At 40.3% G+C, this 19,564-nt stretch overlaps 1 protein-coding gene across 3 annotated transcripts in view; it reads right to left on the reverse strand.

Moving 5' to 3' along the window:
• The window catches only part of LOC122563195 (copine-8-like), a 664,955-nt gene that overhangs the window by 158,448 nt on the left and 486,943 nt on the right, over window positions 1-19,564 (reverse strand). For all 3 annotated transcript variants that reach the window (XM_043716737.2, XM_087973593.1, XM_087973594.1), the window contains exon 12: window positions 15,623-15,698. In XM_043716737.2, coding sequence (XP_043572672.1) covers window positions 15,623-15,698 — 76 coding nt within the window. The remainder of the gene's footprint in view (window positions 1-15,622; window positions 15,699-19,564) is intronic.

Genomic DNA, 19,564 nt, shown 5'->3' on the forward strand with positions numbered 1-19,564 from the left:
AATGTGGAGCTCAGCCATGGCTCAGAAAATAAGGAATCTGACGGCAGTAGCTGCTGTTCATATTTTGGGCCATAGAAACAAAAGTAGGCAGTCCCTCTAGGTTGTTGGTAACATTTTTAGATGGCTATTTGTGCATGGCTATTCAATAGCTACTTCAGGGCACGAATGTTTCAGCTGCTTGTGTGATATATTCTGTCAAGGAAGTCTTTTAGGTATGAAGCACTGACCACCAGAATCACTGAAAATGTTGGCAGTTCTTATGAGAACAAAAACATTGAAAGCTATAGATATCGGTATGATGCTGGAAAAGCACAGCAGGCAAGGCAGCATCCAAGGAGCAGGAGAATTGACCTTTCGGGCATAAGCCCTTCATCAGGAATGAGGCTTGTGGGCCGGGGGACTGAGAGACCCCCCACCCATTTACCGCTCAGCCTCCCCGCCCACAAGCCTCATTCCTGATAAAGGACTTATGCCCAAAACGTCGATTCTCCTGGTCCTCGGATGCTGCCTGACCTGCTGTGCTTTTCCAGTACCACACTCTCAACTCTGTTCTCCAGCATCTGCAGTGCTCACTTTCTTTTAGTATTAGTATGATGGTTTGTTTTTGAGGCTTGTGACTTTTTAAATAGTGAACTATTCAGCAGAATCTTACCGCCCCATGAATGGTTTTGCAAGTGGATAGGCCCACTCAATTCACCTGGTGGTTTTTCACCCCATCCTCTCACTTCCGATCAGTCTACAACTTTACATTGTGCATCCAAAACCTGACACTGGGTCAATGAAAAAGAAGTGATGATGCTTTTCTTTACAATTTAAGCTGGAAAATCCCATGAACAGCACCATCAGATGCATTGCTGTTTCTGGTAGTCCTATAGAGCAGACACCAACGTTTCAATGAGAGTCTGGAGCTTCCGGAGTACTCTCCTGATCTGAAACGTTGGGTGAGTGATTGGGCTAGAGGCCCAGGGGACAACTTCAGTAACGTTGTAATTGTGTCTTCAGTGCCTCCTTGCCAAAGGGTTGCTCTGAACAATCTTAATAATCTTAGCACAATCCACTTTGATTTAAGCTATGAATCAAGCAAGGCTTCACATCAGATCAGGAAGCTCTTGAACAAAGGAAGTCTTTCCAATACATCCCTGGAGTAATAACAAGAGATCACCAGAAGGAAGTTTCTGTCCCTCCCTCTAAGTAAACCTTGTATTGTAGTTGAAAAAAGACAGGGTGGGTTAATGCTTTTCATCTTGCACTCAGGCCCATTTGTAGGGAGAACTAAGATGTTTACTGCAGGATAGGAGAGAGTTGATTGCAAGACAATTCTGATTGGTAAAGGCATTACTTTGGAAGACAAACGTCGATGCTGATTCACAGTTAACTGCCACGTTTTGTTTCACTTTGAAACCAGGCAGATTGATTCTGATTAATCATGGCACTGCCTAGAAAGGTTTGAGAAAATGGTATTCACCTATTTTGTTGAGTTGAAATAGCACAATACACGTGCATGTCCTTCTGTCTGCAAAGAACGGGACCTGTGCATTAATGCATCTAACTTCCAGTATATGAAGTATTCCAGCACTGTAATTCTTAACTGCACTTCAGCATAATTCCTTGCCCGTTCAGGATTATAAGACCATAAGACCATAAGACATAGGATTGGAAGTAAGGCCATTCGGCCCATTGAGTCCACTCCGCCATTCAATCATGGCTGATGGGCATTTCAACTCCACTTACCCGCATTCTCCCCGTAGCCCTTAATTCCTTGTGACATCAAGAATTTATCAATCTCTGCCTTGAAGACATTTAGCGTCCCGGCCTCCACTGCACTCCGCGCAATGAATTCCACAGGCCCACCACTCTCTGGCTGAAGAAATGTCTCCGCATTTCTGTTCTGAATTTACCCCCTCTAATTCTAAGGCTGTGTCCATGGGTCCTAGTCTCCTCGCCTAACAGAAACAATTTCCTAGTGTCCACCCTTTCCAAGCCATGTATTATCTTGCAAGTTTCTATTAGATCTCCCCTTAATCTTCTAAACTCCAATGAATACAATCCCAGGATCCTCAGGAGTTCCTCGTATGTTAGACCTACCATTCCAGGGATCATCCATGTGAACCTCCGCTGGACATGCTCCAGTGCCAGTATGTCCCTCCTGAGGTGTGGGGACCAAAACTGGACACAGTACTCCAAATGGGGCCTAACCAGAGCTTTATAAAGTCTCAGTCGCACAACGGTGCTTTTATATTCCAACCCTCTTGAGATAAATGACAACATTGCATTCGCTTTCTTAATCACAGACTCAACCTGCATGTTTACCTTTAGAGAATCCTCGACTAGCACTCCCAGATCCCTTTGTACTTTGGCTTTATGAATTTTCTCACCGTTTAGAAAGTAGTCCATGCTTGTATTCTTTTTTCCAAAGTGCAAGACCTCACATTTGCTCACATTGAAACATTCAGATTTTTTGGGTGAATGTGTGAATAAACAATCTTCTACATTGAAGCCCATGAAATGCTGGTTAATCAAACTGTCCTCACCCCCGGGTTAAAAAATAGAGACAGGTTCCTTTATAAAAACAACACCGACTAAAGGTGATAGGGAAGCAAACAAGAGTTTCAATAGTTCTCTGATCCGATCCACAGCAGTAAGGGAATTAGCATTACCAAGAAGGATGATGTTGAGGCGCGTTTAAACACTACTCTTTGTATTAGTAAGGACATATCTTTTTATGTACGGAATTTTGAAACTGTATACTCATGCAAATATTAAGCTTTATTACTGATTAGAAGTAGTCTACCAATAAGCAAGGTTGGGATTTTGTCTAAAGATAGAACTAAGCAGTAAAACAGAAAAGTAGGCTTTTAATGCAAGAAACAGGATGATTATCAGACAATCCAAATTGAGCAATTTTGAATTGAGAGAACTCAGCCAATGCAATGTTGCTTGACTTGATTAGAATTTCAGTGAAGCCCTCAGATAAATTGGAAACTGCTCAAATGGAGAAAGTAAGTAGTTTGCAGATAACAACAAGATTGGAAGGTGCACCCAAAAGCAGTAACACAATTAGGCAGAACCGCACAGAAAACTACATCAGTACAGTGATTTTTATTCCTTTAGGCCAGTGGAACATTGAAAAAAAAATCCTAGTTACAATGAAAATTGAAAGCACTCGATGTAAAATATCAACTAAATGTGCCTAGCAAGCATAACCTTGTGTGTAGTTATGGCAGAACAGCAAAAGGTGGCTTGAATCATTCTGCATATTAATAACTGGATATCTGCAATTGAGCAGAAACCTTATTTGCTGGAACTTGTGCCAGATCTGTTGTCATCTTGTCTGCTGCAGGGAGAAAAATGCACCAATGTAACCATCTCCCTGGAATACCTTTCTTCGAATTGTCTATCATCAATTTTAATTATACATTCCAAAGCAGAAGCACACAAAGGTAGTGGCACAATTCTTCTGCTACCAGCATTGTACAATTTTGATTACTTTTGGCACACATTACTGACAGACAGCTGTTTTGTTTCTTCATACACCATTACTGGCTGTATTAAATGTCAATTTGAGCTTACTTTATTTTCATGAAATTTGGGTGCATTGCATATATATATAATTCATTGGAGAAAGGTTTTGCTGTCTGTGCAATATTAAAGTCAGCACTGAGATAATTGCCTTCACTGGATGTTCCAAGTCACTAACACAAATTTTTAGCCCTTTGAAAGTTGTTAGACTTTCATTCTTAATTTGCAACAAATTGACAGTGCCTACTGTCACTTTCGATATTAACTTGTTGGACCCAGCATCACAGTGTTGACAAACAGGCAAAGAGATATATGTGTTAGGGCTTTTGTTTAATAGCAACTTGTATTTATGTAGAACCTTTAACATAAAAAACATGCAAAGGTGCTTCACAATGATGTAATTAGACACTAATCAAGAGCTAGTTCAAAGAGCCTATATACGCAAATAAAAATTGTTGGCTTTAAGTTAAAGACACAGTAGGAAGGCAGACTGGGGAATGGAATAGATTTCCAAAATGTAGGGTCAAGGCAACTAGAAACATTGCTACTCATATTGGACTAAAGAGAATTTCACCTTTCACAAGTGGTTAGTGGGTGGAATGAAGCCTTGAAGGTAACCAAAGCTGAGAATGAAAATTAGTACCAAATAACTTCTCTGACACTAAAAATGTATTTTACGTATGTAGAATCTCACTCCTTCAGATTTTACTTATTGTTGAACATTTGTAAAAAAAAAATTAAAATTTCTTATATTCCCTCTTAATCTAATCTTCATTTTTACTTCAGCTTGATTTCTTATGCTTGAAGGTACATTACATTAATTATTATATTTTTCAGGTTCCTGGTTTAGGATTTACAAGTGCCAGTAAGATTTCTTCATTTGAATTGGCTAAAGAGACATACAGGCGAAAGTGGGTATTGCAGATGCTGGAGATTAAAGTCAAGATTAGAGTGGTGCTGGAAAAGCACAGCAGGTCAGCCAGCATCCAAGGATCAAGAAAATCGACGTTTCAGGCAAAAGCCCTCCATCAGGAATGAGGCTGGAAGCCTCAGGAGGGTGGAGAGATAAATGGGAGGGGCGTGGGGCTGGGGGAAAGGTAGCTGAGAATGCAACAGGTGGATGGAGGTGGGGTGATAGGTCAGAGAGGAGGGTGGAGCGAATAGGTGGGAAGGAAGATTGACAGATGGGACAGGTCATGATGATGGGGCTGAGCTGGAAGGTTGGAACTGGGGCAAAGTGGGGGGAGGGGAAATGAGAAAAATGGTTAAGTCCTCATTGATGCCATGGGGTTGGAGTTCCGAGGTGGAAGATGAGGCGTTCTTCCTCCAGGTGTTGGGTGGTAAGGGAATGGCGATGGAGGAGGCCCAGTATCTACATGTCCTTGGCAGAGTGGGAGGAAGAGTTGAAATGTTCGGCCACGGGGCGGTGGGGTTGATTGATGCGGCTGTCCCGGAGATGTTCTCTGAAGCACTCTGCAAGTAGGCGGCCAGTCTCCCCAATGTAGAGAAGACATACAGTTATTTATTCAGTTCACATATTCTGCAGATTTCTTACAGACCATGAAAAACATTCCAATAGCTGTGAATTGCCATTCAAATGTTCACAATAAGTATGTAGGCAGCTGTAAGAGTAATGAGAGTGTCATTCCTTTGCCACTAGTGGAGAAATAGTCATAGTTTTTTTACAGCTGGGAAAGAGGTCCTTTTGGCCCATTGTGTCTGTGTCTGTCATCAAATATCTATCTATTCGTATCCCATTTCCCAGCATGTAACTTGTATCCTTGTATGCAGCGTTGTTTTCAAGTGCTCAGCTAAATACTTCTTAAATGTCTTAAGGGTTCCCGCCTCTACCATCCTTTGAGGTAGTAAATTCCAGATACTTACCACACTCGAGGTGAAAAGAAACTTTCCTTAAATCCTCTGAAAACCTTTTCTCCCTACCTTAAAACTGTGTCTCCTGGTTATTCACCCTCTGCTAAGAGGAAATATTTCCTTCTATTTATTCTATCTATGCCCCGAATAACTTTATATACCACAATGAAGTCTCCCCTCTGCCTTCTCTGCTCTAAAACAACCACACCTTATCTAATCTCTCTTGATATATAACTTGTTCCATCCCAGGCAACATCCTTGTGAATCTCCTCCGCATTCCCTCTAATGCAATCATACCCTTTCTGTAGTGTGGTGATCCAAACTGCAACAGTACTCTGCTGTGAATCCATAATGTGTTCTGTTCTATCTCATGACTTCAAATTATGAAATTCTTGCACTCTTCCTCATAAATTTGCTCAGGATTGAAACTACCCTGCCCTGTTGACAATCCTTTTGACTTCATTAGTTGTTACAGGTACTTCTAATCATCAATATTCTTCAACATCAGAGGAGAGGATTTGCACTGAACACACATTATTGTGAAACCCTGCTGACAATTCACAGCATGTTTTGTGTCGGACTGTATATTTCAGTAAGTGTCTATCAATCTCTGTAGAACGCTCTATGCACAGCAAGAGCCTAAATGAATTTAAAAAATGCAATTCCTTTCAACTCCATGCAAAATTTAATCAGCACAGGATAAAAAAATTCCATGGTGATTAAAGTTTGACTGACGATTACTGATTAAAGATGGAATCTTACTGTCCTGATTGCTGATCTCCAGAGCAGGACAAGGAAGGATTTTAGAGGAATACCTACTAGGTTATTGGGTTGGCATATTGCTGTTTCTGGACAATTTTCTTCCAGACAGGCCAGCAGGAATATAAGTTACTTGGCCATCAGTGGCAGGCAGCCAATCTGCATAATTAACTGTCCATTTGTGAGCTGTCTGGTCATGCTTCCAGGATCCTTCCTGCAGTGGACTACTAGCCACTGGAGGTGTGCTGTCAACTGTCAGTGACTTTTTGGGTTAATATGCAATTCAGTGCAAATCCTTTCCTCTTGAGGCTGATCAATGTTGATGGTTAGAAATGCCCCGTGACAGCTAAAACATAAAGCCAATAATATTGTGATGAGGGCAAGGCAGTTTTTGATTCTAAATGAATGCTGTCATGAGGCTTTGAGGAACATTTCAAGAATTTTGACCCATTGAGGACCCAGCCAGTGCTTGGAGGTGGTTTGCTAGCATTAAGCCAGGGTCCTGCAAGGTCTCCTCTTTTAATAAAAGCAAATGTGGAGGATAGAGATCTAAAATAAAAACCAGAAGTATTGTAGGCTCTCAACAGATCTGGTAGCATACTCAATAGAGGGGGAAATAGAGCTAACATTCAGTATTCAATATCACTCTTTGAAACACCTATTTTAAGCCTCCACTAGAGACAGTCATCACTGAGCTGGAGCCTTAGCTTGAGGTTATATAGTAGAGGAGTTTCCCTTCCACAGTCACACCTTGCAGTAGTTGTCACTATTTAATCAAAATTAATACCTCTTCAGGGTGTTCCTTAAAGATCACATCACCATCGTACTGTACTCATGCTCATCTGTTTTACAGGTGGGAGCTGTTCTGATTGGTCCTGAAGCTTCAGGGGTTTACTGGCAGCCTCTCAACCAATCAACTTCAGATGATCACTTGGGCCGCTGTCTTGGCAAACTGAATTGGGTGGCAATCTGGAAATGATCTCACACCACACTTGTAACCTGCCAGTGGTAAAATCTGCCTTTGATATGATTGGTTGATGAGTTGTGTGAGTTACAAAAATGCTTTCAGCAGTACCATCAACTGACAGCTGTTTGTTCGAACAGGTAATGACATCCAGATTGCTTCAAAGAACTTGCTACATGATGTTCTGTACCTTCAAACCTGCTCACAAAAATGTCTTCTTATTCCACATTGGTGTTGGAATCTTTATATTATTTAAAATGGACTTCAAAACAAAGTATGTTAAACATTTTCCAGTGCCAGGAATAGATTTGATCCATCTCGTAAATTCAACCTTGGGAGTCCAAGTGCTCCTCAGGCCTGAAACTCTCTCTTAAATGATTCCAGAGGTTTCCCTCCACCACTGAACTGAAAGACTGTTCTGGATGTTCATGATACTTTGAATTAAACTGTGTTTGTAGAAAGACTTCACCTTTTACCAGCTCAGATCATATTCCTCATTTCTGCAGAAGAATGTTTATTTTTTTTCAGTTACTTCCATAAGTGCAATTTCTACCATATTTGCACGGCAGGAATGATCTTGCAATTTTGGACGTAAGTAAGTGACTGTGATCTCAGCTACAATATTGCTGTTTGTTGACAGGTATCCTTCAAACAATATGTACCAACTCTCAAAAATGAGTGTCCTCTATTTGTGCAAATTCCATGACCTTTTAAACATTGTATCCAGAGTTTCAGATGCAGGAGGGTAGCCATTTTTTTTTTGTCTGCTGCATCTTTGCAATTTCTGAAACTTAATATCTCATTGGCTGGGATTTTTGAAGGGCCATGTGGTCAGCACCCATTGTGGGAATGTTTGAAAATTCTGATCTCAGAGAATGCTTTGGCATCCTAATGCCCCCAGGGTAGTTCCAAATATCCAAAGGGCTGGTGGTGTGGAGAAGTGGTGAAGGGACTCTTCTCTAATTATTGAGAACCAAATTAAATTTTCAGAGAAGAATCTGTTGTGTCAACTAAAAATAGCATGAATTCTGTCCCTTATTTGTTGTGCCAGGCCATTGACCACCTCTTCGACCTTTGAGACCTAGGCAGGGGAATGACAATCCTCAACATGATTTTGCCTCTGGGTCCAGGCAGGCAACTCCTGCCTTCTGGAAGTGTTCAGTGACTTTAACCAAATACCTGCCCTTTTATGCCTCACATTTATAGCCTGAAAACATCATTTACAGGATGTTCCAATGAGGGAAACTGGAGCTATATCATTAGAACTTGCTTAATAACCAACACAGTAGCCAAGTGGTACTGAGACTTTAGATTCCAGTTACTTGATACTTAGTTTCAGAACACCATAAAACTCAAGTTTCCTCAAAGTCCCTCTGTTTCTGGTTATACCAGTTTTGTGACAGGTCTAACTCATTCTCTGCAGTACTAATAGCTGGAGGAGATATCTAATGTGACTGATCACTACGAATCCCAGGTTATTTTTGCAATTTGTTTTTATTCAGAGCTCAATCAAATATTGAGTAGATTTTGTTTTAATAACTTTAGTCAGGGTTTGTGTTGTGGCTACAATGGCATCACGATGTTACTAATAGTTATTGCTACTGCTTTATCTTATCCTTTTACATCATTAGCTGTCAAAATACGATGGATTTCCCTCCTGACTTGTTTGTTTAATTGAGTGAGATCTACACACAAACTTAGTTCTTACGTTGTTCTTGGAAATGATTACTCGTCTTGAGCAACAGTCTGTCTCCACTTTCAATCACGGTGTCTAACAGAGATTTCACTTTTTCCATCTAAGGTATTTTCCTGCGAACGCATCAATGATGGGTTCAACACCTACTTGCAGAGTAATGTGATATCCCTGCTTTAACATGTCTAAGACTTTGAATAGCTTTGGAAATTCTTGCCAAAAGTCTCTCTGTCTTCGTTCTGAAGTAATGGACTGAACTATCTTTAAGGGACCTAAATGAATGCACACATTTTTGCTTAGAAACAAGTTATTCTGATTCTTCATTATACATAATGGCCCAGACTTTTAGATTTCTGCAACATAAATGGAAATTCTGCATCAGAACCCCGTAGAATCCCACATGCAGCAGACTTTAAAGTACTTGCCTGGGAAATTGAAGATTTCATTGGGCAATCCGCCGACACCAGAAACCCTCTGAAAGGGTCCATTTAAATTGGAAATTTCAGACAGTTCCACTGCAGTTCGGTAAGTAGTTATTCTGGAAACATTAGACTATTTAAAACCTATTCAAAGTCCTGGGTAGGTAGCAAACTGATCCCCCACAGCTTACCTCACATGGCTCCAGTACTTTGCATCCCCAGACCCAGATCCAACACCCTGTGTCGGCACAACTGCTTACTAGACCCTCTAAATGTGGGAGCCTCCACCCATGCATGGTACCTGAGCTGCCATGTCCCGGGACCAGAAACCACACCTGTCCTCCTGGGAACTGAACCCCAATCACTGCCCCCAACTCTGTCCAGGAACCAACAAATCTAATCCAGAAAACACGCCTCTCTGCTAAGGACCCGACATTCCAACCCAACCCCGACTTCACTTAGGATCCCAACACTGCTCCTCTCCCCACTAGAATCAATATCCCACCCCAATACTAGACCTGGCATAAGACCAAGTGCCTGGTCTCTGCCATAGGACACAACCCTCACTTTGCTCCCATCACTGCACTCAATATTACTTGGCCAGCCTGACCTCCCCAAAACACCATAAAATACTAGGCTACTTTCCCACCTTGAGGCCTGGCATCACACCCAGTTGACATCCTGCAACCCTACCTCTACAAACTTATTTTTATATATCAGCTATCAACAAAACAGCTGTCTGTGACAGTAGGCTTTAAGTCCTAGAAAATGGCTGCATAGGTTTTCTTATCTCAATAAGAAAACTGCATTAAGAGGGACCTGTTAGAATTACAGTATGCTCTACGTTTCTGAAGAAACCCTAATCGGAATCTACTGTCAGATATACAGACATCCTCTTAACAAACAAAAGAATGCACTAAATGGCTATCTGAATGAGATAGGTACTGTTCAGAAAATCCACCCCACTGTTTCAGTGACATGCTGTCCTCTGAATAAGCTTCATGGTGATTTTCCCAAACATCTGAAGGTCTGTGCCTTGTGGACCTTGATTTTTTGTGTTTGCTGTTCTGAGCCTCATAGACTTCATAGTGAATCTTCTACTACGATGAAAACATTGCTTCTCTGTTGACTTTAAGTTCTGTTTCAAATTCTTCAAGCTTCAGTTCAATCGTCCAGAATCTGTTTTGATTCTTCAACCTCTTCTAAGAATATTGTGTTCGTCTTTTGTTCTTTACCTTTGACATTTTGAACCATTTCCTTGTTGTAAGAATTATATTTCTCTGAAAATTTTCCTTTTGCAGGACCTGTGCATTATTTCTGAGGTGAAAATGTTGCTGTAACTTAAAATATTTTATGAAGTGTTTTAACTGGCCATACTGAAAGTTAGTGAGCTTTGAGAAGATTTGTAGCTCAGGTTTAGATTCTGCTCGCTGAGCTGGAAGGTCTGTTTTCCGATGTTTCGTCATTATACTAGTTAACATCATCAGTGAGTCTCTGGTGAAGCACTGGTGTTAGCGACCCACTTTCTATTTATGTATTTCGGTTTCCTTGGGTTGGTGATGTCATTTCCTGTGTTGATGTCATTTGCTGTTCGTTTTTACAGAGGGTGGTAAATGGGGTCGAAGTTGATGTGTTTGTTGATAGAGTTCTGGTTGGAATGCTATGCTTCTAGGAATTCTTCTGTGTGTCTCTATTTGGCTTGTCCTCGGATGGATGCGTTGTCCCAGTCGAAGTGGTGTCCTTCCTCATCTAGTAAGGATACTAGAGAGAGTGGTTCATGTCTTTTTGTGGCTAGTTGATGTTCATGTATCCTGCTGGCTAGTCTTCTGCCTGTTTGTCCAAAGTAATGTTTGTTACAGTTCTTGCAAGGTATTTTGTAAATGACATTAGTTTTGGTTTGTTATCTGTATAGGATCTTTCAAGTTCATTAGCTGCTGTTTAAGTGTGTTGCTGGGTTTGTGCGCTACCATGATGCCACGAGGTCTGAGTAGTCGGCAGTAATTTCTGAGATGTCTTTGATGTAGGGGAGAGTGGCTAGGGTTTCTGGATGCATTTTGTCTGCTTATTTGGGTTTATTGTTGTGAAATCTGTGGACTGTGTTCATTGGGTACCTGTTCTTTTTGAATCTGCTGTATCAGTGATTTTCCTCTGCTCTTCGTAGTCCCTCTGTGCTGCAGTGTGCGGTTGCTCGTTGAAATAATGTTCCAACGCAGCTTCATTTGTGTGTGGTTGTGGGTCCACCAGGATACATGAACATCAATTAGCCACAAAAAGAGATGATCCACTCTCACTAATATCCTTATATACAGATAAGGAAGGACACCACTTCAACTGGGACAACACATCCATTCAAGGGCAAGCCAAACAGAGACACACACACAAGAATTCCTCGAAGCATGGCATTCCAACCGGAACTCTAAACAAACACATTGACTTGAACCCCTCATACCACCCTCTGAGAAAAAGAACAGCAAATGATACCACAACCGGAAATGACATCACCAACCCAAGGAAACCTAAATACATACATACATACATAGAGAGCGGATCACTAACACCAGTGCTTTACCAGAGGCTCACTGATGATGTTACCGAGGATGATGATGAAACGTCTGAAAATGAACCTCTCAGCTCAGCGAGCAAACTTACATCCACACTGAAAGTAGTCAGCTCTTCCTGCTAAACAATGGTTGCACTTACAATTCTGTTTGGAATCACGACTTCTATGACATATGATGATGGTGATTCCAACGCTTTTGGTATTTTGGAGCATTTTTAGAAGGGTGACAGTCATTTTGAGTCCTACTTCTACTCTTATTACTTCAGAAGAATCCTTGATGTTTCCTTGCAATGCAGATCAATTTTAAGCTTTTTTTTACTTACCTAGTGATTTGGATCACCCTTTTCAAATTTAAATCCTCCTTGGAATGAAGAAAGCAACTTGTCATCGCTCACAGCAACTATTATATACTCAGGCTGGTGTCTTTCTCTTACTGATGTCAGCATCATAATGACCAATTACCTCCATTGTGATTTAGATCAATCTCGTATATCACAGTCACCAGTGATTTATTTAGTAAAGTAAATCATTAAAAGATGTTTTAAAGCATTAATGACATATGAGAGATGTGAAAATTGCTGAACATGTAAATTTGTTAAGCAATCGAAGGAGATGTGAGGGGCAAGTTATTTTTTATACAGAGTGTAATAGGCGTCTGGAATGGCTGCCTGCAGTGGTGTTGGAGGCAGATACGAAAGGAGTGTTTAATGGACTTTTAGATAAGCATATGAATATGTAAGGAATACAGGGATATGGACCAAGGGCAGGCAGAAGGGATTAGTTTACTTTGACATCATGTTTGGCACAACATTGTGGGCTGAAGGGCCCTTTCTTACTCTGTACTATTCTACGTTCGATGTAATCCAAAAGGCCATTTTCAGGAGTTTTTTTAGAAGGAAGACAAGAATTGAACCAGTCCCATAACATTCTCCAACACCATTATGAACACTCAGAGGCTTGACTACAGTCTGTATGAATTTACTCATTAGTATAATCAACACTTAATAAGAGTTTTGCTCCTGTAGGCATTTTGTATTGATATACAAATGACTTTTAAGCTTATCTATGACTAAATATTAAGTCGAACTATTTTAGTCCACTTCATAAAGTGGTGTAGGATAGTGAAAAAGGGTTACTGTTTTTATAAACAGTAAAATAAAAGTAAACAGATTGACAATAATTTATTTGGTGAGTCAAGTATATTTTTAGTTTCATAGCCTTTTATAGCCAACCACTATATTCTTATTAATGCAAGTCATGTGAGATCCCATTCCCAAAATTAAGAGATTTCTGTTTCTGTATTTTACTAGTTAAATTGTTTGTTTATAATAGATGAATGCTAAAATACTCACTGAATTTACTCTTGACTTGCTTGTTGACAGTATTTGTTAAATCATAAAAATACCCTGAAGTACTTCTGACATTAATGCAAAACTGAACAAAGTTTTTAAAGTATAGATATTTATATAGTTTAAACCTAATAGATTTGCATTGTGCTGCACCGCACATCAAGTCAACCAACTGATGTCCCATTGCTTGAAATCAAGACCAAATAAAATCCTCTGACCAAGTGGGCGGCACGGTGGCACAGTGGTTAGCACTGTTGCCTCGCAGCGCCAGAGACCCGGATTCAATTCCCGACTCAGGCGACTGACTGTGTGGAGTTTGCACGTTCTCCCCGTGTCTGCGTGGGTTTCCTCCGGGGGCTCCGGTTTCCTCCCACAGTCCAAAGATGTGCAGGGTCAGGTGAATTGGCCATGCTAAATTGCCCGTAGTATTAGGTAAAGGGGTAAATGTAGGGGTATGGGTGGGTTACGCTTCGGCGGGTCGGTGTGAACTTGTTGGGCCGAAGGGCCTGTTTCCACACTGTAAGTAATCTAATCTAATCTAATCTAATCTAATCTAATCTAAAAAAAAAAGTGAGGTTGGAAGGAGGACATAGATGAAGGAGGCTGACAAGGATGCGGAAAGGAAGGAGTAGGAAATAAAGTGGAGAGTAACAGGGCAAATTACATTTAATTCAGCAAGAAGCATATACCCAAACAAAAATAATTCACTGTTTATATATTCAATGAGTGGTAGTAATGTTTACAGAGAGTGAATGTGTCCAGGTCAGGATGGTGAGTGGTTTGGAGGGGAATTTGCAGGTACCAGTATTCTCATGCCCAAATTTTTTCAGATGGAAGTGGGTTTGAAAGGTGCGGCATGAAGGTCTTCGGTGAATTTTGCAGCACATCTTGCAGGTAGTAGACACTGCATCGCTGGTGGAGAGAGTGGATCGTTGTGGATTTGATGCCAGTTTGCAGACATATCTTCAGAAATCAGTGAAATAGAACATAGAACGTAGAACATAGAAGAATACAGCGCAGTACAGGCCCTTCGGCCCTCGATGTTGCGCCGATCCAAGCCCACCCAACCTACACTAGCCCACTACCCTCCATATGCCTATCCAATGCCCGCTTAAATGCCCATAATGAGGGAGAGTCCACCACTGCTACTGGCAGGGCATTCCATGAACTCACGACTCGCTGAGTAAAGAACCTACCCCTAACATCTGTCCTATACCTACCCCCCCTTAATTTAAAGCTATGCCCCCTTGTAATAGCTGACTCCATACGTGGAAAAAGATTCTCACTGTCGACCCTATCTAAACCTCTAATCATCTTGTACATAAAAACCTATATAAGATTAAGTAGTGCTATGGCCTGAACAGACTTTGAGCCTTGTATCCACTCCACAAGATACAAAGGAAATACTCAAATTCTGAAGATGATACTGAAAAGTTCCATGATACTAATCCACAGTATCAAAAGACTGAGCAATGAGGGAAAAGTGGGGAAACAAGCTTTTAAGTTTTCAAAGAAAAATCTTATCAAGAAATGTATGGTAACATATGGTCCAGGATAGGTAAGCTCAGAGTATTATTTCAAGTACATCACAGCAGTAAGATATAACAGGTAAATTTCAATTGATGAAAGGAAACTTAGATCTGACAGTTGAGTAGAATTCCTTCAGATCAAGAGTAATCATCATTTGGAATAGACATCTGATGGTTCATGGAGGCCACTAAATAATTAAATAATGTCTGCAGGTTTTTAATTGGAGAATTCTTTGGAAGCTGAAAGAAATAGTTAAGAGCATGCTTCTGCTTTACTATCACCTTACGTGCCCTGTTCTGTAATTTGGGATATTCGCACCCAATTTGTTAGGGAACTGAGATATGTGGAATGGTTAGAGCCAAGCTATTTTGATCTTGATCTTTACTGTTGACGTATGTATCCTGCTTACCTTTGCCATTACGCAAAGAGAAATTCCCATTTCTTTTAGTCCCATTGGCAATTAAAATATACTCAAAATTCAGATCTGCGTACCACAAACTGTCACCCAATCTGTTCTACTCACTTCTTCACTGTCTCCTTCTGTTCCAAAGTCTGGCTCACAATAATCCTTTTAACACTTGGCATTCTTCAAGCTTGAATTGCATGAGGCATAGCAATTTATTTCTGTTTATCAATGCAATATCTTCATTCAATTTATGTTTTCAGTCATTGTCTGCTATATAATAAATTGCGTGTGTCCTTCAGCAAGCAATACATCAAAATACCCTGAGAGAAACATTTCAATTATTGGTTTAACATACTGCATTTGTCCTGTACAGTTTATTCCCAGTCCTACTGCCATGGCCTCCTTGGCAATTGTGCTGTGTTGCAAGTACAGGAACAAAAATTCAAATTATTGCACTGGGAAAATTTAATTATAACACGAAATGAATATGCAGCTTTTGGGCACCTATAAAGAGTTGATTTGTAACATTAAACTCAGTTGCATGAATTTACCTCATAAACATTGAACTGACTTTGGCCTCTGGCAAGTTCTCGATAGCTTGTTGTAAACTCTCCAATGAAGTCATGGCTGAAATCACAAGGAGGATATCATTAGCTACTTTCTATTAAGAACAGTTCCATCCCAGAAGTTAATAACAGTAATACAAACTTAATTTTACAAAGTTTAGCTTGATATCTAATTAATCATAGCTAACGAGGATAAATATGATTGATAAACACAATTTAGTGAATCACAATAAAAAGATGTTGACATTAAATCCAATAAACCAGGTGTTTCTTACGTTTGATTGGATATTTTCTTGCATTTCAACTCACTCAGTTAGATATTTTATTTATAGCAATGATCAAGTTAAGCAGAACCATTTTTGCACACAAAAACAAAACAAAAATTGCTGAAAAAAACTCAGCAGGTCTGGCTGCATCTGTGAAGAGAAAGCAGAGTTAATATTTCGGGTCAAGTGACCCTTCTTCAGAACTGATTGAGTAGTTTGGCATATATGCTGAAGATGAGGTTGGGGGGGGGGGTAAACAGTAGTTACACACTTCATTTGAGCAACAGACAATGCGAGTTATAAGGTAAATAAACTAAGACAACATGAATATTTAAAACAGGGGCTTCTGCTGAACTACAATTTCAGTTGGTATGAGTATATATGGATTGCACAGGCTTGATTCTACAACCTGAACACATATTTATCTTACAAGCAAATGTTTAAAACTATTTTCAGTAACACCAGCTTAGCCCTGTGTTAAAAAAATTGAAAGAACTGTGGATGCTGTAAATCAGAAACAAAAATTGAGATTGCTGGAAAAGCTCAGCAGGTCTGGCAGCATATGTGGGAGAGAAATCAGAATTAACATTTTGGGTCAAGTGGCCATTCCTTAGAACTTGCCCTGAAATATTAACTCTGATTTCTTCTCCACAGATGCTGCCAGACCTACTGAGCCTTTCCAGCAATTGTTTTTTAGCTCTGTGATATCATTGGCTAGATTTTAATGTAGTCAGCAAATGAGTTACACCCACAATTAATTGTCTCTTTTATTGCTAAGAGACTCCACATTGGAGATAGATACACACGCATGATTGAAATGTTCCCTTCATGGAATCTACAAATTTTGTGAACAGGGGAAGTGACTGTGGATCTTCCCAAACAATGATTGTTGAAGTATTATAGAATGAGCAGCCCAGAATCTGAATGAAGTAATGTAAGTTTAGAATCGCGAATTCAAAGTCAAATCGGGTAAAAAAAGTCCTAATTTCTCTGTATTAGGACAGAGAAAAGAGAAGAAAAATGATAAAAGAATGCTTCAACAGCTAAAACCTGATGGACTGAAATTCCAGACTTGTAAAAGCTAATCTGAAGTGACAGTATTTATCAGTAACTAAACCTTAGCACACAATTAGGAAAGGGACTTACACTGAAATGCACAAGTCCTAAATTTCTATGGCAAGTTACATTTGGGTGGCACGGTGGCACAGTGGTTAGCACTGCTGCCTCACAGCGCCAGAGACCCGGGTTCAATTCCCGCCTCAGGCGACTGACTGTGTGGAGTTTGCACGTTCTCCCCGTGTCTGCGTGGGTTTGCTCCGGTTTCTTCCCACAGTCCAAAGATGTGCAGATAAGGTGAATTGGCCATGCTAAATTGCCCGTAGTGTTAGGTAAGGGGTAAATGCAGGGGTATGGGTGGGTTGCCTTCGGTGGGTCGGAATGGACTTGTTGGGCCGAAGGGCCTGTTTCCACACTGTAATGTAATCTAATCCATCATACATGTACATGCTGTTCACTGTGTTTTAATGGTGTGGCACATGGTGGACACCTTTGCACATGCAGAGACTAATGGAGACTGATAGTGGAATCTCCTCTACCACTGAATGATGAAAGCAATGGCAAGAAAGTTGTGGAATGTGCGGAGGACAACTTTCTGATGTTGAGAGCAACATGTTTCATTTTCCAACCAAGCGTTGAACAGTGAGCCAAGATTCTCGCTAGGGAGTGGTTAGGGGCCTATTTGTATGTATTAGAATCTTCATTATATTGCCATCTCACATCACTGATGTGCAATTTTTCATTCTCCCACCTATCAGATAGAAACTAGATGGTGACAATTCATAGCATGAAGGTCTAACTGTGGTAACCTGGTGATTCCAGCTCAGGACTTGCTTCCCAGTCCTGCATTAATCGCCAACATCTAAGAGCATGCACTATAGTTAATGATCACATGTAATCCCCTCCCCCAATCCAAAAGCAGCTCCAGGTTTCCAGTGGGATGCCAATTACAGAGATGCTTTAGACTTTATATACTCTGAAGCCAAGGATTTTATTATGCATCTGCCTGTGGATGCCAATTTCCCTCTGTTTGACATGTTTGGGGAAATTGACAGGATGTGTGCAGGTTACATGCAGACTGCCAGTGCTTGACTGGCTCCATGGCTGTGATTTAAAGATGGCACTGATGATAGGAATCTTAGAACAACTTGCTGTGGCCAATACTGTGACCTAAAATGAATGGAGAGTGCGATGGTGGAAAAGCACAGGAGGTCAGGCAATATCCGAGGAGCAGGAAAATTGACACTTCGGGCATAAGGTCTTCATCAGGAATGGTTTATGCCCGAAACATCAATTTTCCTGCTCCTTGGATGCTGCCTGACCTGCTGTGCTTTTCCAGCACCACACTTTCAATTCTCATCTCCAGAATTTGCAGTCCCCACTTTCTCCTACCAGCAATAGGGTCAATACTTTGAATGGGGTTCCACAGGGATAGGGTGCATAGCTAAGTTTGGAAAGAGAATGCTCAGGAGAGAAGCACTCTATACAACTCTTCAAAATTAACACTTAACCAATTTCTGGTAAAATTCGACCCATTGTCTGACTGCACATGAATAATGAACAGCACTGTTAGCCTCACTGATATTTTAGCAGTAAATCCTGGCCCCAGGAATATCATTATTCAGTTATAAAGACTCAGAAGAGTCCACCAGTAGGGAATTGATACTTATCTTAATTACCTTTATATACATCAAAACTATTCAAAAGTGAAGAGGAAAGAAATATCTTTTTACTAAACTCCCAGTAAATGATATCACAAAACATGAACTCCTGACCTACTGGACTTTGAAGAAATATGAACATTATTTGGTCTATCCCAAGAACGGCTGTCAGTTTTATAATTTGACCTTGACTAAATCTAATAATTTTCCAAATATATTGGTTATTCCTCCAGATCTAAGCATTTCCCTGATGCATTACAAAATCCTTAGCTTCATACTATATAAGATCTAACCAGTCACTTTAATTGTGTTGCAGTAAATTGCAATTTGATCTGGCTGCTCAACCGCAGTTCAATATAAATCATAGGATATAGTAAAATAAATACAAACATATATAAACATAATATAAATGTTCTGATTATTCCACTTTGCTCTCTTCCCCATTCATATTGAATTTATAACCAGACAACATGCAGCTCGTAATTGTCAAAACTGTCCCATTGTAGCAGAAACTTCCAGGAAACCTCCTGTACTTAACTAAGCGTACAAAAGTGCACCAACATTGATGCAAGCACATTTAAGCTTGCAATATAATAATTGATGCACAAAGGTTCAAAAGCGGGGTGGCCATGTCTGAACCTCTGAATTTTAAATTCAAAGAGTGTGAAAAAATTCAGGCTCTGCAAAATATATCATAGACAAGCAGGAGGCTGGAAGAACATAGCCAGCCAGGCAGCATCAGGATTGCTTGCTTGTTTACCTTGGATTCCAGCATCTGCAGTTTTTTTGTCTCCTTGCAAAATATATCAGCAGTTTTTTCAGTTTACAGTGAAATGTTGACATGAAATGTTTCGTTATTTTTGACTGTTTCTGCACTTGTGATATCTTGTTTGAACATGAAAATCTTGAGACATTCAATGTCCAATGTTACAAACGTACAGCTG

This window comes from Chiloscyllium plagiosum, unplaced genomic scaffold (genome assembly GCF_037043375.1).
Source record: "Chiloscyllium plagiosum isolate Xiang-an unplaced genomic scaffold, Cpla_swu_hap1 HiC_scaffold_26, whole genome shotgun sequence".
Taxonomy (NCBI): Eukaryota; Metazoa; Chordata; class Chondrichthyes; order Orectolobiformes; family Hemiscylliidae; genus Chiloscyllium; species Chiloscyllium plagiosum.